The 23,635-nt window shown below is 39.3% G+C and overlaps 1 protein-coding gene across 1 annotated transcript in view; it reads right to left on the bottom strand.

Moving 5' to 3' along the window:
- The window catches only part of MIA2 (MIA SH3 domain ER export factor 2), a gene marked incomplete at both ends in the record, with an annotated part of 118,508 nt that extends 95,191 nt beyond the window's left edge, over positions 1-23,317 (bottom strand). Inside the window, 6 exons of the mRNA XM_080708204.1 lie at positions 4,238-4,338; positions 4,443-4,661; positions 8,283-9,519; positions 15,888-15,974; positions 19,220-19,353; positions 23,203-23,317. Coding sequence (XP_080564330.1) covers positions 4,238-4,338; positions 4,443-4,661; positions 8,283-9,519; positions 15,888-15,974; positions 19,220-19,353; positions 23,203-23,317 — 1,893 coding nt within the window. The remainder of the gene's footprint in view (positions 1-4,237; positions 4,339-4,442; positions 4,662-8,282; positions 9,520-15,887; positions 15,975-19,219; positions 19,354-23,202) is intronic.
- Positions 23,318-23,635: the final 318 nt, after the last annotated feature.

Genomic DNA, 23,635 nt, shown 5'->3' with positions numbered 1-23,635 from the left:
ACCAGGCTCCAGAGAGAAAGCGGACTGAGAACAGAGCTCAGGGCCACAGAGGAGACACACGCGCCCGAGGACGCGGCAGCAGCGCCATACTGCCAGCAGCGGCGGCGAACTCAACGGACGGCTACAGCAAGCCAGGTGAGCCGCTGCGGAACAGCCAGGCGGGATCTTTCGGCGCAGACAGCATTTAAAGCTCCCAGTGGCTGAGCTCAGCACACGCTGCAGGGATTCAGAGTGGAAATCAAAACCAGAGAAGAAAAAATACGCCAGCCTCATGGCCGAGGGCGTGGCAGAGGCGCCATATTGCCACCGGCAACGGCAGCAGCAGTGAATTCACCGAGTCCAGTACAGCTACATCTGCGTACTCAAGAACAGTGAGTCAAATTGCGGGCCACAGAGGAGAAATCGCAGTATTGGGCCTCCTAGGACTTGACCCAGTGAGGGGGTGGTGGTGGCAGAGATATCACACCATAGGAGAACGTGCAACCTGGCACCCCCCATAGTTTAAAGCAGCCTCTATCGACTCCCTGGGTCGGAGACTCTGTGATACAACCCAGTAAAGGAGTAGTGGGGTCTGAGATAATACAGACTCGAGATCCAGAGCACCTTAAGTGAAGCCATAGTGACCCAAGGGAAGAACCCAGAGAAGGCACAAACCTCCGAAATCATGGGAAAGAGGAATAACACTGGAGTAATGAATGTGCACAACCCCACAACATCAGAACCTGATAAAACAGAAAATCAGAGATTTCTAGAAGATCAAATCAGGAAAATAACTGTAGAAATAATAGAGGTGCTTCGAAAAGAACTCAGAGAGAGCCAAAAAGAGATAAAGGATGCAATTAATGAAGTAAAGGCCTCAATTCAAAGCACAAACAACCGATTAGACCACATGGAGAACAGAATCTCGCTCTTAGAAGATGAGCAATCCAAAAATGAATGCATAGTTTCTAATCTAGAAAAAAATATCCAACAGCAGGAATCTGACATTGAAGAAATATGGGCCCATCTTAAGAGAGCTAACCTAAGAATAATTGGAATAGAGGAGGGAAAAGAAAGTGATACCAAAGGGATCAACAATCTCTTCAAGGAAGTAATAGCAGAAAATTTTCCAAATATAGAGCAAGAGGTTGATACACAGATCCAGGAAACTTATAGAACTCCCTTTAGACAGGATCGGAGAAGAGGATCCCCACGCCATATAATTGTCAAAATGACCAATGTGGAAGCCAAGCAGAGAATCTTAAAGGCAACAAAAACAAAGGGCCAAGTGACATTCAGAGGCAAACCAATTAGAATCACTCCAGACTTCCCAAACCAAGTCATGAGAGCCAGAAGGGCTTGGAGTAACATATTCCAAACTCTGAAAGAAAACAACTTCCAGCCAAAAATTTCCTATCCAGCAAAACTTTCTATCAAATTAGATGGAGAAATAAGAAGCTTCCATGACAAACAGAAACTGAAGGAATTTATGTCTTCAAAACCAGCGCTAGAGAAAATACTCAAAGAGATTAACTACAAAGAAGAAATAGGTAACACTCACCAGAACCAGAGAAACAAGAGTTTCCATCCAACAGACAACTAAGATTGGTTATCTGTGGAGATTCATTATTTATGTTAGTCTTTTACCTATCTCTAAGTTGTATTGTTTGCCTTTATTGTTGTTAGTTTTTAGGATTTCTAGTTGGAATATTAATATACCTTCAGATATAGCATTTGGAAATATTTTATCCAATTCTATTAGTAACTTTTAACTCTGTTTACATTGTCTTTGGATATACAATATTTTCTTTTATTTTTTAGGGAGTTTGTATATTCTTCTGTTGCCTGTGCCATTGAAATCATATCCAAGAAATCACTGCCAATTTCAATGTTGTGAGGTTTTATGACCCAGATTTTCTCCTAAAAGTTTATAGTCTTAAGATTTATATTTAGGTCTTTTATCTATTTTGAGTTAATACTTGTATATGGGATTAGGTAAAGGTCCAATTTTATTCTTTTCCATGTAATTATTATTTTTCAACAATATTTAGTTAAAAGATTATTATTTCCACCACCAAATGTTCGTGGAAACCTTGTCAAAAATAACTTGACAATATAGGGAAGAATTTAGCTCTAGGCTTGTATTTAACTCCAATGGTCTATATATCTGCCTTTAGAACAGTACTACACTGTTTCAATTATTGTAGCTTTATATGGTTTGAAATCAGAAAATATATATCTGCTAGCTTTGTTCTTTTTCAAGATCGTTTTGGGTATCTAGAATTCATATTCCATATTAGGATAGATTTTTTTCTGAAAAATAAATATATAAATATATGATAGTTTAACCTAAAAAAACAGAAAAAAATATGCTCTAGTAAGAAAGAAAGCAAAAAGAAATATTGAAATGCTATCTTTAAATCATCAAACGCTTGGTATCAGACAAATGAAACTGTTATGTGAGATTATCATTTTTAATTTTGGATAAATTGCTATAATACTAGATGTCAACCACTAAGCCAAGCATGGGAAGGAGGGATGGGGAGAGAATGGGGTGGGGATCGGGTGGGGGCTGACTGGGCGATGTGTGCATGTATGTCTACAAAAGTTTGTATCCCACTATGATGTATGAATACAGTGCACCAATAAAATAAAATTTAAAAAAAAAAAAAAAAAAAAAAAAAGTACAGCTTGGGGTGTAGTTCAGAGGTAGAATGCCCCTGGGTTAAATCTCCAGTATGAAAAAAGTAAATAAATAAAAGAAAGAGAGAGAGGGAGAGAGAGATAGAAAGAGAGAGAAAAGGAGAAAGAGGAGGAGGAGGAGGAGGAAAAAAATTGTTCAAGATCGACAAAGCTTAAGCCGGTGTGGTGGCGCACGCTTGTAATCCCAGGATTCCGGAGGCTGAGACCGGAGGATTGCAGTTCGTGGCCAGCCTCAGCTACTTAGTGAGGCCCTCCACAACTTAGTGAGACCCGGTTTCAAAATAAAGAATAAAAAATAGGGCAGGGGGTGTAGCTTGGAGGTCAAATGCCCCTGGGTTCCATCCCCAGACACCCCCCACACACACACACACACAAAAAAAAGATCAACAAAATTAAGAAAAAAGAGCCTTCTTTTTTTGTGTGGTACTGGGGATGGAACTCAGAGGCGTTCTACCTCTGAGCTACACCCAGACCAATATTTTATTCTTTATTTTGAAATAAGGTCTCACTAAGTTGCAGAGGGCCTCAATATGTATTCAAGGCTGGCCGCAAACCTGTCTCAGCCTCCCAAGCACTGGGATTACAAGCATGCACCACCACACCAGGCTGAAAGAAAGTCTTCTTTAAAATACTTAAAAATAAGCCGGGTGTGGTGGCACACGCTTATAATCCCAGCATTTGGGAGGCTGAGGCAGGAGAATCGCAGTTCGCGGACAGCCTCAGCTACTTAGTGAGGCCCTTTGCAACTCAGTGAGACCCTGTTTCAAAATAAAGAATAAAAAATAGGGCTGGGGGGTGTAGCTCAGAGATAGAATGCCCCTGGGTTCTATCCCCAGTACTGAAAAAAAAACTTAAAAACATCTGTGCAAGAAGGAGAAGGTACATATGTTTCCTCTAATATGCCCAAACTAGGAAACACAGAGGATACCAGTGGGACTCCAGATAATGAAGGGGAAATATCAGCAAAGTTTGAATGGAAAGATAGGAGAGGAGGAAGGCTGATCTTGATTAATGGGGGTCTACATCCGAATATGTGTAAAATTATGAATATGACATGATTACCCTGGACAACCATTGGTGGGAGGGGGGAAGGGAAAATGGGGGCAGGGGGAAGAGGGTACCAAATATAGTTTAAATGTATACCATTTATGTTCAATAAAAAATTTGTTTAAAAAAATCTGTGCAACAAAATCTTCATATAAAAAGAACTCTTTATGTTGTTGTATGGGTATTAGGAATTTAATTCAAGGGCATTCTACCTTTGAGCTATACCATGAGCTCAGCCCCCTTTATTTTTTTAAACAGGATCCTGCTAAATTGTCAAGGCTGGCCTCAAATCTGTGAACTTCCTGTCTCAGACTCACAAAGTACTAGGATTACAGGCATGTACCACCTCACCCAGCCTAAAGAGAGAACTCTGACACAAAAGACTTCATGAAAAGAGAGATATTATACAAGGCTTATATTGGGAAGAAGCATCAAACATATTTCAGGGCTACTCCTATATTTAGTAAAATAGATAAAATTATTGCAAAAGACTTAAAGACCAACTTACCCATTCCAGAAGCATCATAACTGGCAAAAATGCAGAATTCATTAAATCACAAACATCAAATTGAAATAAATATTTCAGAATGTGAAAATCGGTAGCTGCTTCTGTTGATTTATAAATAGAAAGATGTTAACATTTGATATATAGCTTCTGAACCTAATTTCTTCTTTAATTGATGAACGAGAGAATAAATAGCCTTTTTTTTTACCTTTTTGAGGAAGGTAATTTTCAGAAGACAAAGAGTTATCAGTTGAAGCCATCTGGCCGCTTAGCAGGGTCTCTTCCATATACTGGCTTACTTCAACCTGAGCGGGCCCCTCACAGTCTGTTGTTGATTTTGATTTCTCATCATTATTTTCAGAAGATGAGGTTTCTAAATGCACTTCTTCAGGAATTTGTGTAGGTAACTCTATTTTAGAGGACATATCTGCAAATATATAGTGAGAAGTGTCTTTGTTTAGAACATTCGCTTTGTTGTGGGCTTTTCTGTGAGGTCATTCCTTGAACTTCTTTGATCTTTGTGGCAATTCATTTAAGAATGCATTAAAACATAAATTGTAGCCCGTATTAGTGCTTGTTGCTAGTGTAGTAAACTACCACAAACAGTGTGGATTTATTCTCTCAAAGTTCCAGAAGGCAAAAGTCCTAACACCAAGGTGGGCAGGGCTGCGTTCCTTCTGGGAGCTCTAAGAGAGAATCCTTTTCCTTGGCTTTTCTGTCTTCTAGCACTAGAAGCCTCCTGCGCTCCTTGGTGACACCATCTTCCACTCTCAAAACCCCCAGTGTAGCATCTTGTACTCTACCTCTTACCTTGACTCTGTTTCCTTCTTCTGATAAGAAAACTTATAATTATTTCTGGTCCCATAAGGATAATCTAGTCATCTCAGGATCTATAATCACATCTTTGAAGTCGTTTTTACAGGTAAAGTAATATTCACAGGGTTTGGAGGTACGTCATGGACATATTTAAGAGACCTTTATTCAATCTGCTACATAGCTTTTCCTTTATTCCTTGGTGAAGGAAGAATGACAAAAACTGCATTCAATTATATTTTCAACATTGCCTTTTATCCTAAAAACCATTTAAATTTAAAAAATGGGCGTGGTGGCGCACCCTTTTAATCCCAGCATTTGGGAGGCCGAGACAGTAGGATTGTGATTTGTGGACAGCCTCAGCTACTTATTGAGGCCCTTTGCAAGTCAGTGAGATCCTGTTTCAAAATAAAGAATAAAAAAAAATAGGGCTGGTGGTGTAGCTTAGAGGTAGAATGCTCCTAGTTTCCATCCCCAGTACCACACAAAAAAATTATTTTTTCTTTTTTTTCCTTTTCTTTTCTTTCTTTCTTTCTTTTTTTTTTTTTTTTTTTTTTTTTTTGGTGGTACTGGAGTTCCTGGAAGCCCTTCTATCTCTGGGCTACACTCCCAGACCTATTTTATATATTTTTTTTATTTGGAAACAGGGTCTCTTAAGCCAGCACGGCTGGCTTTAAACCAGCGTGATCCTCCTGTCTCCGCCTCCCAAGCGCGGGGATTACAAGTGTGCACCATCACGCCCGGCAAAAATTTAAATGAGCCAGGCATAGTGGTATATGTCTATAATCCCAGTACTTGGAGACTGAGACAGGAGGATCACATGTTCCAGGCCACCCTTGGCAACTTATAATGTGTTTAAAAGTAAAAAATAAAATATGGCTGGGGTGTAAGTCAGAGGTAGAATGCCCCTGGGATCAAACCTCAGTACCACAAATAAATAAATATTTTTTTAAAAAAACACCAACTGAGCATGGTGGCATATGCCTGTAACCCTAGTACTTGGGAAGCTAAGAAATGAGGATCTGTTTTAAGGCCACTCACAATAACTTAATGAGACCCTCAGCAACTTAGAACTTTTTCAAAAACAAAAACTAAAATGGTCTGGGCTTGTAGCTCTTGGAAGTAGAATGCCCCAGGATTCAACACCTAGTACCAAAAAAAAAGAAAAAAATTCAGAACAAGATAATTTCCTCCTTTTCAATTAAACTTAGGCCATCTAGATCTTCAATAAGCCACGTGTTTGGACTAAAAGGGTTAGAATCTATTTATATATTGGTCGAGGATGTTGATCCAGTAGAGAGTTTACAGTTAAGGTAATATTAAGGTATTACATATAGTTTGGAAAGTCCAGGAAACTGAACTGGTTCTAATGGAAATGTGTTTCCTCCTGAGACTGCAACATCAGTGGCCTCTTCTGAAAGGCATTCTGTGATTCTAGAGTTTCATTGTTTCTGTATTAATGGTCAATATTTACTGTGTTTCTAACCTTTCCATCATGGCGTCATAAGAACAGAGATGTAGGGCAGTCATGTAATTAAATTTCCTCACTTAAAATCTGGTGGGCATGGTGGAGCATGCCTGTAATCCCAATACTCAGGAGGCTGAGACAGAAGGATGGCAGGTTCAAGGCCAGGCTCAGTAACTTGGCAAGACTCTCAATAACTTAGACCCTACTTTAAAATAAAACTAAAATAGGGATAGAGTGTAGCTTAGAGGTAGAACACATCTAAGTTCCATCCCAAATACCACAAAAATAAAATTATCGGGCATAGTGGCACAGGCTTGCAATTATTGTACTTGGGAGGCTGAGACAGGAGGATTGCAATTGAGGACAGACTTAGCAACTTGGTACCACAAAAATAAATAAATACATAAAGTACATGTGGGGGGTGGGGGGTGTGTGTGTGTGTGTTGCTAGAAATAGAACCTAGAACCTAGAGGCATTCTGCCTCTAAGCTATACCCCCCAGCCCTATTTTATTCTTTTATTTTGAAACAGGGTCTCACTAAGGTGCAAAGGGCCTCACTAAATTTCTGAGACTGGCATCAAATCTTCAATCTTCCTCCTTAGCCTCCCAAGTACTATGATTATAGGCATGTGGCATCTTATTTTTGTTTGAAATTTCTTATTACCTTGTACATTTTTTTTTTTTTTTTTTTTGGTACTGGGGATAGAACCCAGGAGCATTCTACCTCCGAGCTATACCCCTAGCCCTATTTTTAAGTCTTTTATTTTTTGAAACAGGGTCTCACTAAGTTACGAAGGGCCTCACTTAGTAACTGAGGCTGTCCACAAACTGTGATCCTCCAGTCTCTGCCTCCCAAATGCTGGATTACAAGTGTGTGCCACCACACCTGGCCTTACTTTGTACATTTAAAGAAAACCCTTGTTATCGTGGTACTTCTTAGGGAAAACAAAACAAAGCATAAAGACACACTTAGTATAAAATATAATTTAAGAATCAAGAATTCAGGCATGGTGGTTATAAGCCTCTAATCCTAGTACTTGGGGAAGCTGAGATAAGAGGGTCACAGGTTTGCGGCCAGCCTAGCAACTTGGCAAGGCCCTCTACAACTTAGTGAGATTTTGTTTCAAAAAAAGGAAATAGAGCTGAGAGTGTAGCGCAGATATAGAATGACTATGGGTTCAATCCCCAGTACAAATACATACAGATATATATATATCTGTATATATATATGTATATATATATACACATATATAAATACATAAATGTATAGGTATAGCCCATAGGTAGAATGTTCAATGGGTTCAATCCCTAGTAACAAAAAAAAAAAAAGGAGAAGGAAGAAGAGGAGGAAGAGGAGAAGGTAAAAAATCAAGACTACTTTGAACTACTGAAGTTTCCCTTGGCTTAGGTTTCTAAAAAAAAACCATTCAAATATGATTGTACTGGGAAAGTCCAAACAGTAAATATAAATGAGTAATAAATGAGTAAGAATCCCCTTTGTACTTATAAAAATAAATTAGATCGGGCAGGCTTGGTGACGTATGCTTGTAATCACAGTACTTGGGAGGCTGAGACAGGAAGAACACAGGTTCAAACCCAGTCTCAGCAACTTAGCAAGGCTCTCAGTAACCTAGTGAGACCCTATTTCCAAATAAGAAATAAACTTGGGCTGGGAGTGTTGCCTGGAGGTAGAATGCCTATGGGTTCAGTCTCCAGTACCAAAAAAATTAGGTCAACAACTAAATTATATTATATTATCATACCAACCTGACTGACTGTGTCTGTTTTTGAACATGATAAGTTCTTTCGTATTATCTGCAAGATAATACTCAACTGAAAGTTCCTCTCTTTCATAATTTTCAACTCTATTATTTTGATCCGGTATCTGTTCAGGAAATGACAATTCTGCTTCTTTTGGACTGTCCTGGAAGCTCCAAGGGTTATCAAAATTGTACAGTAACTTGGCCAAATATGTTACAGTATCAGAATCATCTGTTTTCTCTAAGATTCTTTCCTTGTCTATCAGATTTTCTGTTTCCATAATTTCTATCAGTTTTATTTCCTTTTCATTATCAGAGTCAACTTCGCCTGCTGGAGGAAGCTCTTGTTTATCTACCTCAACATCTTCTTCAGTTTTTCTATCATCTGATGTAATTTTATCTTCACTGGCATATGCAAAGCCTAGCATACCAAAACCAAAATCGAACCAGCCTGGATCGAGAATTGAGCTCTCATTAGTTATTGCATCTTCTTTTTCTGTCAATATTTCTGTACATGGAACTATGGCTTCTTCATTAGATGATATAGAATTGGGAACATCCTGTAGTGGTGGATCGCCTTCTTTGGGTAATAATTCAAGCTTTGTATCCTCCTCCCCTGAACCTAAGTAACTTGTAAATCCACCACCAAACCAGCCAGTGGCCTGAGGTTCGAGAATGTGCTCTGACTCCAATGCTAGTTCAGACTGTTCCTCTGGCACTGAATCAAATTCTGATTCAGGTCCTTGCTTATATTCTGTTTGGGGCTCATCATTATTTAATTCCTGTAGGTAATTCTCATCTTCCACTGCTATTTTTCTGCTTCGAAATGAGCTTTTTGGTTCAGGTTCAACAGCTGATTCAAAAGCTTTCTCTTCAGCTTGTTCATTCCCGAATCCAAACCATCCTTGGACTTCAGGCACAGGCGAGGGTGGTGAGACATGATCTGCCTCTGGCATCTGATTCTGCTCCACACTTCTAGCTTCTGCTTCCTCCCGGTCCTCTGATTCACTGACACTTCTGATGTCATCAGGAGCCTCCGATGCTGGAAATTGGCCTTCAAACAAAGGACTTTCAGAAGTTGCATAAAATTTGGATTCTATCTGGAAATCACTTTCATACACGCTATATGTTTGTTCTTTATCTTCTTCATCTGGGTATATATTTTCACCATTATCATTGTATAATTCACTGTCTTCGCTTGCAAATATGTAGCTTGCTCCAAGAAGACAAAGAAAGTCAGATTCCTAAAAGAAAGCAAAAATATGGTTGGCATAAAAGTACCAGAGCTCCTTGTTCCTCCCTGAACCATTTAAACTGGATGATTATGATTTTCCCATGACCGTACAACAAGCTCAATAGAGTAAAAACTAAAATCAGATCTCCTAATCTCAAACTCTTGTATCATAACTTACCAAATGAAAAAACTTTAACGTTATACGGTTTACTTGTTAGTAAGTAGTTGAAAAGCAGAGAGAACCAAGGCTTTAAATAAATTTTGCAAACCAGCTCTAGTGAAAAGGCATGCATAGTTACAAAACCTTGCGCCTCCTCAGAGTATGCAGAGTGGACACGTGCAGATGTGTGATGATTTGAGGTAGGGTGCTTGGGTTTGAATGTGGTCCCCAAAAACACATATTAGAAATGTAATCTTTAATGCAATAGTGTTAGGAGATGGAGCTCCTGAAAAGTAATTAGGTCATGAGGGCAGAGTGAATAGATTAATGGTATTATTGTGGAATGAATTCATTATCCTAGAATTTGTCTTCCGTATTCAAAATGAGCTCAGCCTCCTCTTGCTCTCTCTCCCCCTCTCATCTTCCACCATGGGATGATGCAGCAAGACCCTCACCAGGTGCTGGGATCCTGATATGGGACTTCCTAGCTTTTGCTCACTCTCCCCCCCCCTTTGTCTCTCTCTCTCTCATTATTATTATTATTATTATTATTATTATTATTATTACAGTATCAGGGATGGAACCCAGGGGCATTCTACCTCTAAGCTATACTCACAGCCCTATTTTTATTTTTTCAGAGCTATACCCCCATCCCAATTTTTAACTATTTATTTTGAAACAGGGTCTCACTGAGTTGCAAATGGCCTCAAACCACAGTCCTCCTGTCTCAGCCTCCCAAATGTTGGAATTACAAGCATGTGCCATCATGCCTGTCTTCCCAGCCCTATTTTTTTTATTATTTATTTATGTATTTGTATGTATGTATCTATGTATGTATATATGTATGTATGTATGTATTTTTGTACTGGGGATGGAACCCAGGGGCTTTCTACCTCCAGGCTACACTCCCAAACCTATTTTATATTTTATTTAGAAATAAAATATAAATAAAACATGAGATCCTAAATAAAATAGGATCTCACTAAGTTGCTGAGAGCCTCACTAAGTAAGTATTTGTGTGATCCTCCTGTCTCAGCCTCCCAAGTACTGGATGAAAAGCATGCACCATCATACCCGGCCCTCTTTTTATTTTTTATTATGAACAGGGTCTCACTGAGTTGCAAAAGGCCTCACTAAGTAATAGCTGAGGCTGTCCATGAACCGTGATCCTTCTGTCTCAGCCTCCCAATCTTTCTTTTTTTCTTGTGGTACTGAGAATTGAATCCAGAAGCGTTCTACATCTGAACTACACGCCCCCATCCCTATTTTATTTTTTATTTTGAAACAGTGTCTCACTAGTTCGCAGAGGGTCTAAGTTGCTAAGGCTGTTTTTGAACCTGCAATCCTATTGTCTCAACCTCCCAAGTACTGGGATTACAAGTATGTGCCACCATACCCAGCTTTTTGGACTTTGTAGCTTTTAGAACTGTGAGAAATTCCTTTCATTTATAAATTGCCTAATCTCTAGTATTCTGTTATAACATAACATGACAGTGATTATGTTATAACATAACACGACAGTGATTATGTTATAACATAACCACAAACCCATGTTCAATCCTCCAATGACACAAAAGAAAAAGAAAAAGCCAGTTTGGGTCCCTGGGCTCGTAAATTCTATGAACAACCCTAAAGCCAGTTTGGCCAGGAGAGTAGTGAATGAGGAAAGGCCGGCACCAGGCAGGGTGAGCAAGGGGCAGGGGGAGATCATTTGTGCCTTCGAGGCCAGGGTAAGGAATCTGAGTTTTGTTCAGGTTCAATGTACAGCCATGAGAGACCTTGAGGAATGGTATCGTCTCCTTTTTGTTTAGGCTTTTATAAGATCCACTGCTGCTGCAGAATGGATTGGAAGAGAACAGAGGTAGAGGCAAGGAGGACATTGAGAAGAGTGTTGAAGTGCATGCTTGCAATCCCAGCGCTTGGGAGGCTGAGACATGAGGATCGCACAGGTTCAAAGCCAGCCTCAGATACTTAGGCTCTCAGCAACTTAGTGAGACCCTGTTTCCAAATAAAATATAAAATAGATCTGAGAGTATAGAAAAGCCCCTGGACTCCACCCCCAGTACCACCAAGAGAGAGAGAGAGAGGGAGAGAGAGAGAGAGAAAGAGAGAGAGAGAGAGAGAGAGAGAGAGAGAGAGAGAGAGAGAGAGAATTGCACTTCTGCAATCCCAGAAACTTCAGGAAGCAGGAGAATCCCAAGTTTAGAGCCAGCTCAGCAATTTGGCAAGATCCTGACTCAAACTAAAGCCTAAAAGATGGATATGGGCTTGGCTTGTAACTCAGTGGTAGAAGACCTTGGTGAGAGGGAGGAAGGAACAGAGGGAGGTGGAGAGAGAAAGAGAGAGAGAGAGAGAGAGAGAGAGAGAGAGAGAGAGGATAATACCTTGGGGTAGACATATGGTGAGAGTAGAAATAAAGAAAAGACAACATAAGTACTGTAATCCCAGTACATAGGAGGCTGAAACAGAAGAATCACAGGTTTGAGGCCCACCTTAGCAACTTAGTAACTTAGATCCTGTTTCCTTTTTTTTAAACTGATGATGGAATCCAAAGGTTCTACACCTCCAAGCTACACCCTCAGCCCTATTTTATTTTATTTTATTTTATTTTATTTTATTTTATTTTTTGCAGCACTGGAGATGGAACCCAGGGACACTCTACCTCTAAGCTACCCCCCAGCCCTATTTTTTATTCTTTATTTTGAAACAGGGTCTCACTGAGTTGCAAAGGACCTAAGTAGTAGCTGAGGCTGTCCCATCACAGCCTCCCAAATGCTGGGATTAGAATTGTGTGGTGTACCACCACATATGGCTTTTAGTCTTTATTTTGAAGTAGGGTCTCACTGTGTTGCTAAGTAGCTGAGACTGTCCTAGAACTTCTAACTTCCATCCTACTGTCTCAGCCTACCACATGCTGGGATTACAAGCGTGCACCACCAGGCCTAGCTGTAAGATCCTGTTTCAAAGTATGGAATAAAATAGGGCTGGGAGTGTATCTCAGAGATAGAATATCCCTGAGTTCAATCCCCAGTATGAAAAAAGAGAGAGAGAGAGAGAGACAGAGAGAAGGAAGATAATATTCTCCAAATACATTTTAGAGGTAGAACTGACAGGACCAGTTATTATACAGTAAATGGACAGTTAATCCCAGAGTTTGTGTTGGGAAAGAGTCAGACAATAGACATTAATTAGATAGGATCACCTTACACTGACTTATTTGTGGAAAATTGGCTTAACCTGCCAACTAAGTTAAATGTGCTAATCAAGTCAAATAGTAACTTTCTCATTCCCTTTCTTACTATCAAACCCAACATTATTAATTAATTTTTTGTGGTACTGGCGGTGGAACCCAGGGGCTTTTCTACCTCCAGACTAGACTCCCAGACCTATTTTATATTTTATTTGGAAACAGGGTCTCACTAAGTTGCCTAGAGCCATGTCACTAAGGAGCTGAGGCTGGCTTCGAACCTGTGCGATCCTCTTGTCTCAGCCTCCCAAGCGCTGGGATTACAAGTGTGCGCCACCACACCCGGCAAGCTCAACATTATTAAGCTCATGAAAAACTCCAACATCAAAAAAGGTTGTTCAAGCCAGGCGTGGTGGCGCATACTTGTAATTCCGGTGCTTGGGAGGCGGAGACAGGAGGATCGGGCTGGTTCGGAGCTAGCCTCCCTGGCTTAAGAGACCCTGTTTCCAAATTTAAAAAAATAAATAAAATGGGTCTGGGAGTGTAGCCCAGAGGTAGAAAGGTTTCCAGGAACCCCAGTACCACCAGAAAAAAAAAAAAAAAAAAAAAAAAAAAAAGGTTGTAAAAGCCAGGCGTGGTGTCACATTCTTGTAATCCCAGCATTTGGGAGGCTGAGACAGATCAAGGTTCACAGCCAGCCTCAGCTACTTAGTGAGGCCCTTTGCAACTCAGTGAGACCCTGTTTCAAAATAAAAAAATAAAAAAATAAAAAATAGGGCTGGGGGTATAGTTCAGAGGTAGAAAGCCCCTGGGTTTCATCCCCAATGCCACAAAAAAATTGTACAAATTTAAGATCCTGGGAGTGTGGTAGAAATGAACTTTGGTCCTCCAGCTCTACTATTCCTGGGTATATTCCAAAGGGACTCAAATCAGAGAATTATACTAATATATGCAAATCCATGTTCATAGCAGGATAATTCACAATAACTAAATTATGGAACCAACCTAGGTGTCCATCAGCACATGAATGGATCACAAAATCATATAATATATACACACAGTGCAATTCTACTCAGCAATAAAGAACAAAATTATGTCATCTGCAGGAAAATATATGGACCTGGGGAACATTATGTTAAGTGAGATTATCCAGTCACAGAAAGTGACTGGATAATCACAGTCACAGAAAGGGTCATATGTTTCCTCTCACATGAGGAAACTAGGAAGTAATCAGGATACCAAAGGGACTTCAATAATGGAGGAGAAACCCCAGTGGAGCCAGGGAGATGGTCTAAGGGAAGGAGGAGGGAGAGGGGGAGATCAGCAGAGGAATCACTTTCATCAACATTGTACATATGTGACATTATCAATGTACAATTCAACATCCTGTATGGGGAAGGTGGGGTGGTAGTGAGCTGGGGAAAGCCCACTAAGTACTGTGTGCACGTACATCACTGTCACTATGATTTACAATATGACCTCAGACTATACTGTACCAATAAAAGTATAAAAATAAAATAAACTTTGGCCGTAGCAGGACAATAGTATTTGTAATTATATCCAATGCACTACTTTACATATTGACAAATCAGTTTAAGGCAGCGTGATATATTACACTCTTCACTCTCATGTTACAGATGAAGAAATTGGCCGTATAGAAACATATAGCTAGTAAATGGCTAGGCTGAGTCAGATTTTAAATTTAGTTCATGTCTAGAATACACATTGTTGTGGCCGACACAGGAGAATCACAGGTCGGAGACCAGCATGCAGCAATTTTGTAAGACTCTGTCTTAAAACAGAAAGATCTGGGGTTGTAGCTCAGACATAGAATGCCCCTGGGTTCAATCCCCAGTACGAAAATTAAAAAGCATCATGCATTTGCATGTGTGTGTGTGTGTGTGTGTGTGTGTGTGTGTGTGTGTGTGTGTTACAGGGGATTGCACCCAGAGGCATTCTACCTCTGAGATATGCTCCCAGGCCTTTTTTTTTTTTTTTTTTTTTTTTTTTTTTTGTAGTACCAGGGATGAAACCCAGGGTCATTCTACCTCTGAGCTACACCCCCCGGCTTATTTTTTATTCTTTACTTTGAAACAGGGTTCCACAGGGCCTCACTAAGTAGTAGCTGTGGCTGTCTGCGAACCGTTATCCTCCTGTCTTAGCCTCCCAAATGCTGGGATTACAAGTGTGCACTGTCACGCCTGGCTTTCCCAGGCCTTTTTTAGTTTTGCTTTATCTTGAAACATACTCTTACTAGATTCCCAAAAATCTCCCTAAATTACTAAAGCTGGTCTGTGATCCTCTTTTCTCAGCCTTCCAAGTACTGGGATGTACTGGGATGACAGGTATGTGCCATCTCGCCCAGCTACATATGTGCTTTTAACCACTGCACTTTATTGCATGTCAATTGTTAGAGAAGCAAAATCTTTAACTATCATCAATTTTGTCTTACCTAATTTTGGGGGGTGGGTACTGAGGATTGAATCGACAGTATTTACCTCCAAGCTACACCAACTTATTTATTTACTTACTTACTTATTTAATGGCGCTGCAGATTCAACCCAGGGTTTTCTACCTTTGAACTTCACGCCAGCCCTACTTAACTTATTTATTTTTGATTGGAAACAGGATTGTGCTAAATTGATAATGCTGGCTTTGAACCTGTGATCCTCTTATCTCAGCCTCCCAAATACTAATATTACAGGTATGCACCACTATGCTTGAATTTATTTTTTATTTTGAAACAGGGTCTCGCCAAGCTGCTGAGGGGCTCATTAAGCTGCTGAAGCTGGCCTCAACGCTGAGATCCTCTTATCTCAGCCTCCCAGGTAATGGGATTATAGGCTTGAACCGCCACATTATCCTAACTAATTTTACTCACATCCTGAGACCATTTCTAGAGTAAATTCTCTGACCAAGCATTTTATGCATTCACTTATGAGGTACACAACCAATGGATGCTTTTACGAATAAAAACTGTTTTAGCCAAGAAATTTTAAATCCAATTAATAGCTGAGGATGATTTACTCACTTTAGTTGGTATTTCAACTTCTTCAGATATGAACACCTCTTCAACCTGGACTGCATCTCTGGGGAAAAAACCAAAGTCCTTTTCTTTCTATCAAAAATGAAGAACAAAGATTATCAAGGAAGAGTGATCAAAGCAATAGTACCTAGTCAGTCTAACTCTGCCCTATGTCCTTGGCTTTCATCTAAGTCAAATAACAAAACACTAATTGACTATCATCAATTGCCATCTAAAAAAAAGTGAGTGAAGCCAGGCATGGTGGTGCACACTTGTAATTTCAGTGCCTGGAAGGGTGAGACAAGGAGATCGGGGGCGGGGTTCAGACTAGTCTCAGCAACTTAGTGAGAACATCAACAACCTGGTGATACCCTGTTTTAAAAATTTAAAAAGTAAAAATAAAAATGAAAAAGGACTGGGGGGTGGCTCTGAGATAAAATGGCCCTGGATTTCACCTTCAGTACCATACACACACACACACACACACACACACACACACACACACACACACACACTGAGTGAAACCACACTCTTTTATCATTCAAAGAAGAACATTAAGAGCACAATGAGCCATACTGGAAATGCCACTGTTTGAAACAAAATTTGTCCCATACACTAACTCTCCCTCCCCCCTCTTTTTTTTTTTTTTTTTTTTGTGGTACTGTAGATCGAACCCAGGGGCATTCTACCTCTGAGTTACACCCCCAACCCTATTTTAGTTTTTATTTTGAAACAGGTTCTCACTAAGTTGTGGCTGGCCGCAAACCTGTGTTCCTCTGGTCTCAGCCTCCAAAGCTGAGACTTCTCACTAAGTTGCTGAGACTGGCCTGAAGCCCTCATTCTCCTGTCTCAGCTTCCCAAGCACTGAAATTACAGGTGTGCACTACCATGCTCGGCTTCACTCATTTTTTTTTTAGATGGCAATTGATGATAGTTAGTGTTTTGTTATTTCACTTAGATGAGAGCCAAGGATTACAAGCGTGCTCCACCACACCCAGCTTCTTTCTGTTCTCTAATGACCGTCTTTCTTAGTCCTCCTCAGATTTATGCCAATAGAGCTGGGGGGGGGGCACACGTTTATAATCCCCACGCTTGGGAGGCTGAGACAGGAGGATCGCACAGGTTCGAAGCCAGCCTCAGCTACTTAGTGAGGCTCTCAGCAATTTAGTGAGACCTTGTTTCCAAATAAAATAGAAAATAGGTCTGGGAGTATAGCCCGAAGGTAGAAAGCCTCTGGGTTCCATCCCCAGCCCCACAAAATAAATAAATAAATAAATAAACAAATAAACAAAAACAAAAGGCAAAGTAATGGCAACAATAATCAAGGCAGACAGAGCTGTGGAATATTTAGCGTGTTCAAGATGTGACGCTCCAATCAGAAGTTTAAACTCTGAAAAGCCACAAGATGGCTCCATGGAAACAGTAAAGGACCACAAATCCTCGAAAGAAAATTTGGTTCCATTCAGCTTTACTGGGGTTAACCTGGTAACAGGGATTCTCTTAACCCAGTCCAAGCACGTGCTCAATGTCCCCCCAGTGAAAGTGTCTCAGGACCACTCACAGCCCATTTCTTATTTCTGTTAAAGTTTAAAGAAGTTATTTCTTTTGGTCCTGTGATACAGCACTGTTACATCTCAATTATGAGTCTCCTCACTCTTTAATTGTTAGAACTATTTGGAAACAGCCTGTGGGTCCACAGTATGTTTTCTTAAACAGTTATCTGCATAAATAAACCCTGAATCCAGCCAGGTATAAAATAAAAAGGGCAAGGGTGTAACTCCAAGGTAGAACACCCTGGGTTCAATCCTCAGGACACATACACACACACACACACACACACACACACACACACACACACACAATTGAATGACCAAACTAAAGATACTTCAAATTTAACACTAGCTCCACAGATTAAACACTTGTTTTGTGCACAATTATTATTCTCATGTTTAGCAAACATGAAGGAAATATTTAGTCAGGTATGATGACAAACGCCTGTAATTCCAGTACTTGGGAGGATGAGGCAGGAGGATCACAAGCTTGAGGCCAGCCTATGAAAATTAGTAAGTTCTCTAAGCAACTTAGTGAGATCCTGTTTCAAAAAAAATATATAGGCCTTGGGAAATAGCTCAGAGATAGAAGGCCTCTGAATTCAACTTCCAGTATACTCCTCCCCCCCCAAAAAATAACGATTTGTTTGCCTCTTAGAAGACTGACATAGACTGGCATTTTGGGGTGAGGGATACTGGGGTTTGAACACAGGGGAATTCCACCTCTGAACTACACTCTAGACCTATTTTAATTTTTAGTTTGAAACAGGGTCTCACTAAGTTCCTGAGGGCCTTGCTAAGTTGCTGAGGCTGGCTGCAAACCTAGGACCTTTCTGCCTCAGTCTGCCACATACTGGGATTACAGACAAGTGAAGGGCCCTAAGTAGTAAGGAATCTTGGGAGCCGCAGAAGCCAGGAAAACAATCCTGGTCAGTGATAGTCTATTCAGTCTTATGTCCTCTAAGGGAAAAGCAGGATTTTAAATAGAATCTGTTTCTTCAAATAGTAACCACAGGGGCCACACCAGGGAGAAACCTGATGCGCACACAACATGGAAATGACATATGTGGCAGGTTGTTCATGATTCTTCAGCTTGCGAGTAAAACCACTTATTACTTATTTTCATTGTAGAGCATAATGATACAGTGATAAAAACCCTTTTCAGCTGAAAGCATTAATCATAATTTTCTTGTTATATATTCCTAGAGATGGTTCCAACTTTTAGGAATTTCAGTGAACATCTAGGACCTTGGGCCAAATGAAAAGGTCTCCTGGTTGCTATTTTGTTTTCCATGAGAAGTTCACATATCTCACTTCCCTAGGGCTGACCAACCTTTCTGATGAGCTCATCAATAAGAACACAGCCCTTTATTTGTACAGAAAGACAGGCCTTTGAATCTGATAAACTAAAATATCTCTCCCAAACTTGACCAGTTTTTTCCCAGACTTGACCATTGGTAGCACCAACAGTTGGCCCATAATCAACACCAGCACCCTTACAATCTCTTCAAATAAATGTAACATCTAAGTTTTAAAATCATGCATGCTACATAAAAAAATAATTTTAAGTCATTCCTTTAGCCCTTCATCTCAACCAGATTGTCTTCCCAGGAGCCTCTTCTACAGAAATTTTGGAATCACTACTGAATTTGACTACTTTTGTTTGTTTAATTATGTTAAGGGTTTTTAATATTTATACAATGCTTTGAAATTCTTAGTATTCCTTTTAAGATGAAAAACAATTATCTTTGTTCATTCCGCATTCAATTCTTAAAACTAGATACTTACACTTCCTGCCCACAAATCTTCTCTTTCTCCTGCAAGTTTAACATACACAGATATTTCTTCTCCCTTAGTGAAGTTCAGGAACAGGCAGTCAGGTCCTGTATAATCTCTTATGGCTACGACTCTGTTTATTAATGCTATGTAAACATGTAAAGAAAAACACACATCTTAAATTAAAATGTTATTTCTCCTTCTATTTTACTCTCCTTTAAGCCATTCTATTTCCAAATGCTAATTTCTTTACATCATTTAAAGAAATCATCATTACATCTTAAAAATCTACATAAACTTCCCACCACACACAAAATCAAGCCCAGGTTTTTGAGCTTGGTACTCAAGAATATTCATAACCTAGTCCCTCTTCCCTATTTAAAAGAAACTTCTATACCGGGTGTGGTGGCACACACCTGTAATCCCAGTCTTGAAAAGCTGAGACAGGAGTACAGCCTCAGCAAGTAGTGAGACTCACAGAAATCTAGCAAGACTCTGTTTCAAAATAAAAATAAAATAGGGCTGGGACTGTGCAGCTAAGAGGTAGAATGCCCCTGGGTTCCATTCACAGTACCATGAAAAAGAAATTAAGAAAAGGACCTCCTACTGTTCCTTTACACAGACTTAGGGCTAAAGCCAAATTCAAAAATCTATTGCCCCTGGAATATACCATTATTATTTTGTGTGTGATTATTTTGTGTGTGTGTGTGTGTGTGTGTGTGTGTGTGTGTGTGTGTGTGTGTAGTACTAGGGATGGAACCCAGGGGCATTCTACCTCTGAGCTACACCTCCACCCCTAATTTTTATTCTTTATTTTGTAACAGAGTCTCACTGAGTTGCAAAGGGCCTCACTAAGTAGTTGAGGCTATTTTCGAACCAAGATCCTCCTGTCTCAGCCTCCCAAATGCTGGGATTACAAGCATGTGCCACCACCTACCATTATTATTCTCTACTCTTCAGGAAAAGAAAAGATAATTAATTTTCTTTCTGGTGCCTACTATATTTCTAGGCATTATGTTAAGTACTTTCATATTTCTATTTAGTTAAATCTTCAAAACAGAGCCAGGCGTGGTGGCGCACGCTTCTAATCCCAGCATTTGGGAGGCTGAAACAGGAGGATCGAGGTTCGCGGCCAGCCTCAGCTAGTTAGTGAGGCCCTTTGCAACTCAGTGAGACCCTGTTTCAAAATAAAGAATAAAAAAAAATAGGATTGGGGGTGTTGCTCAGAGGTAAAATGCCTCTGAGTTCTATCCCCAGTACCAAAAAAAAAAAAAAAAAAAAATTTTCAAAATACATCTATAAAGTAAATAACCTCATCTCAGTCTAACAAAGGATCCTTCAGCTACGGTTTAGGAGTTGGTGGCACAGGTCTGCCTGAGCCAGATACACATGAGGTCTTTTCCACTGCAGCATCACCTTATTCTGAGGTTCTAGTTCTGCTCCTTCCTCAGCTTAGGTACACCTTCATGACTCTTCAGGCGTACCTCAAATCCTACTCCCTCCTCAAGACATTTCCTAATGATTCCAGCCTACTCTACCCTTTGTCTAGACTTCAGTCTTTTCTATCAGCCTTACTCTACTACTTCAGACTAATCTGTCTTGTCATCATTAAGTAGAATGAATATTCCTGGAGGTCAAGAAACTTATCTTACACTTCATTTTATTCCTTTTAAATCTATAGGACCCACACATACCCCATACCCAGCACAGAGCAGGCCCTCAATAACTATGAATGACTCATAGCCCCTTATACTAGATTCAGCTCTTCAACACAAAGAAACATTCATATCATATTAACTATTATAATAATCTTAACACATATCAAATTTAAAAATACTGTAAGTCATGCAATTAAAATTAAAATAACCTTAATAATTATTATGAATTGATATGTTCTCTTTTCATATTCTGTCGGAGAATAAGGATACTAAAATATAGTTATAATGTAATTGGAAAACAGAAGTATTATTATTATAAAACAGCATCTAATACACTTCTCTGCATGTTAAGTTACATATCCAAAAGTTTGAGAAAAATATTTACTCATAAAATGTTATTTACAAGCTGGGCGTGGTGGCACACCCACCTAAAATCCCAGTAACTTGGGAGGCTGAGACAGGAGAATTGAAGGTTCAAAGCCAGCTTCAGCAACATAGCAAGACTCTCAGCAACTTAGCAAGACCTTGTTTCCAAATAAAAAATAAAATAATGCTAGAGGTGTAGCTCAGAGGTAGAATGCCCCAGGTTCAATTTTTGTGTATGATAAACAGAAAAAAAAAAAGTTATTTAGCTGGGCGTGATGGTGCTATAATCCTAGTACTTAGGAGGCTGAGACAGGAGGATCACATGTTCATGACTATCCTCAGCTACTTAGTGAGAACTTCTGCAATTTAGTGAGACCCTGTTTCAAAGTAAAGAATAGAAAATAATGTTGGTGGTGTAGCTCAGAGGTAGAATGCCCCTGGGTTCAATTTCCAGTACCCCCAAAAAAGTTATTTATACATTTTTAAAAAGTACTAAAATCAATGTTATGATATAAAATAATTTTATACCATTGATTCTATTAAACCTCTTATTTACTTTGATGGGAAATTAATTTTCATTTTATTGTTTAAAACCAGTTTTTGTTTTTAGCATTATGGCACAAAGTAATTGCGTATATGTAAATTATTTATAATTTGCAACATATACTTTTTTGTGTGGTACTACAGGTGGAACCCAGGGGCATTCTACCTCCAAGCTACACTCCCAGCCCTATTTTTTATTTATTTATTTATTTATTTATTTGTACTAATAACTTGCTTTTTTTTTTTTTTTTTTTGGTGGTACTGGGGTTCCTGGAAACCCTTCTACCTCTGGGCTACACTACCAGACCTATTTTTTATATTATTTTTATTTGGAAACAGGGTCTCTTAAGCCAGCGAGGCTGACTTCGAACCTGCCTGATCTTCCTGTCTCTGCCTCCCAAGCACAGGGATTACAAGCGTGAGCCACCATGCCCTGCCTAATAATTTGCATTTTTTAAATGTATATGTTGTAACAAGCCAGGCGTGGTGGCACACATTTGTAATCCTAGCATTCAGGAGGCTGAGACAGGAGGATGGCGGTTTGCGGACAGCCTTAGCTAGTGAGGCCCTTTGCAGCTCAGTGAGACCCTGTTTCAAAAAAAGACTGAAAAATAGGGCTGGGGGTGTAGTTTGGAGGTAGAATGCCCCTGTGTTCCACCCCAAGTACTGAAAAAATAAGTAAAAAAATAAATAAATAAAAAATAGGATTGGGAGTGTAGCTTGGAGGTAGAATGCCCCTGGGTTCCACCCCTACTACCACACAAAAAAAGTATATGTTGCAAATTATAAATAATTTACATATACGCAATTATTTTGTGCCATAATGCTAAAAACAAAAACTGGTTTTAAACAATAAAATGAAAATTAATTTCCCATCAAAGTAAATAAGAGGTTTAATAGAATCAATGGTATAAAATTATTTTATACTATAACATTGATTTTAGTACTTTTTAAAAATAAGCACAGAAATTATTAACATTTGATAAATTTTAGACAGGATATATTATGATGGTTTGAAATAATAAATTTCTTTTAGAAAATTCACAAGAATCAGAAAATCCTGATTGTGAAATAGAAATTAAAAAGTAAAATCTTTGTAAATAAAAAAAAACTATTAAATGGCCTGATATCTGTTTCTATATAAACCAATTATATTTATCTTAAGATTAATTTGTTTTTGAGGTATGGATTAAATCACTGCAACTGATATACTGCCCTATCAATCTGATCTTTATGCTTTATATAATTATATTAAATACTATCATAAAATTTTATCTTCCAGAATTTCTATTTTACACCCAGCTATACTTTACAATTTGAATATTTCTCAATGATATCAGCGTTCATTTTTATCATACCTGTGTGCAATAACATTTTATGTGATTTTAGAGCCTCAGCTTAAGAGGAGAAGAAGGAAAGCAAACTTACTTTCACATTCCAAGTCACCACATTTCTTCATGGCTGCCAGCAGTTTTGTACCCTCCAGACACACTGTCAGAGAAATAACCAAAAGAAGAATTCTGTCAACGCCGAGCTTCTCCATGCTAACAGGAGCAACCAGGAATTCCAAATGAAGTTGAAGCCCGTTGTTTAGGTTGTAGACACACCTGCCAAGACAGAAGGTACCCTACTCTCTTCTTAAACATGAGGATTTTTAAAAAATCACTTGGTAGCTACATTTTCCTACAGGTGTGTAGGCTTAACTTGAGGGACAAACACCCCGTTCCCAATCTGCAGTGTCAGGCTTCCAGATAATACGTAAGGTTTAATAATTAACAAAGATTTAGAGTTAGACTAATGTCTTAAAAAGATAGCCCATGTACAACTGTCTCACTTAAAGGCACCTCACATTTGACAGAAC

The sequence above is a fragment of the Muscardinus avellanarius genome (assembly GCF_963383645.1).
Source record: "Muscardinus avellanarius genome assembly, chromosome: 12".
In the NCBI taxonomy this organism is placed as follows: Eukaryota; Metazoa; Chordata; class Mammalia; order Rodentia; family Gliridae; genus Muscardinus; species Muscardinus avellanarius.
Note: the sequence above shows the minus strand (reverse complement) of the source record. Positions and strands in the feature narration are given on the sequence as shown.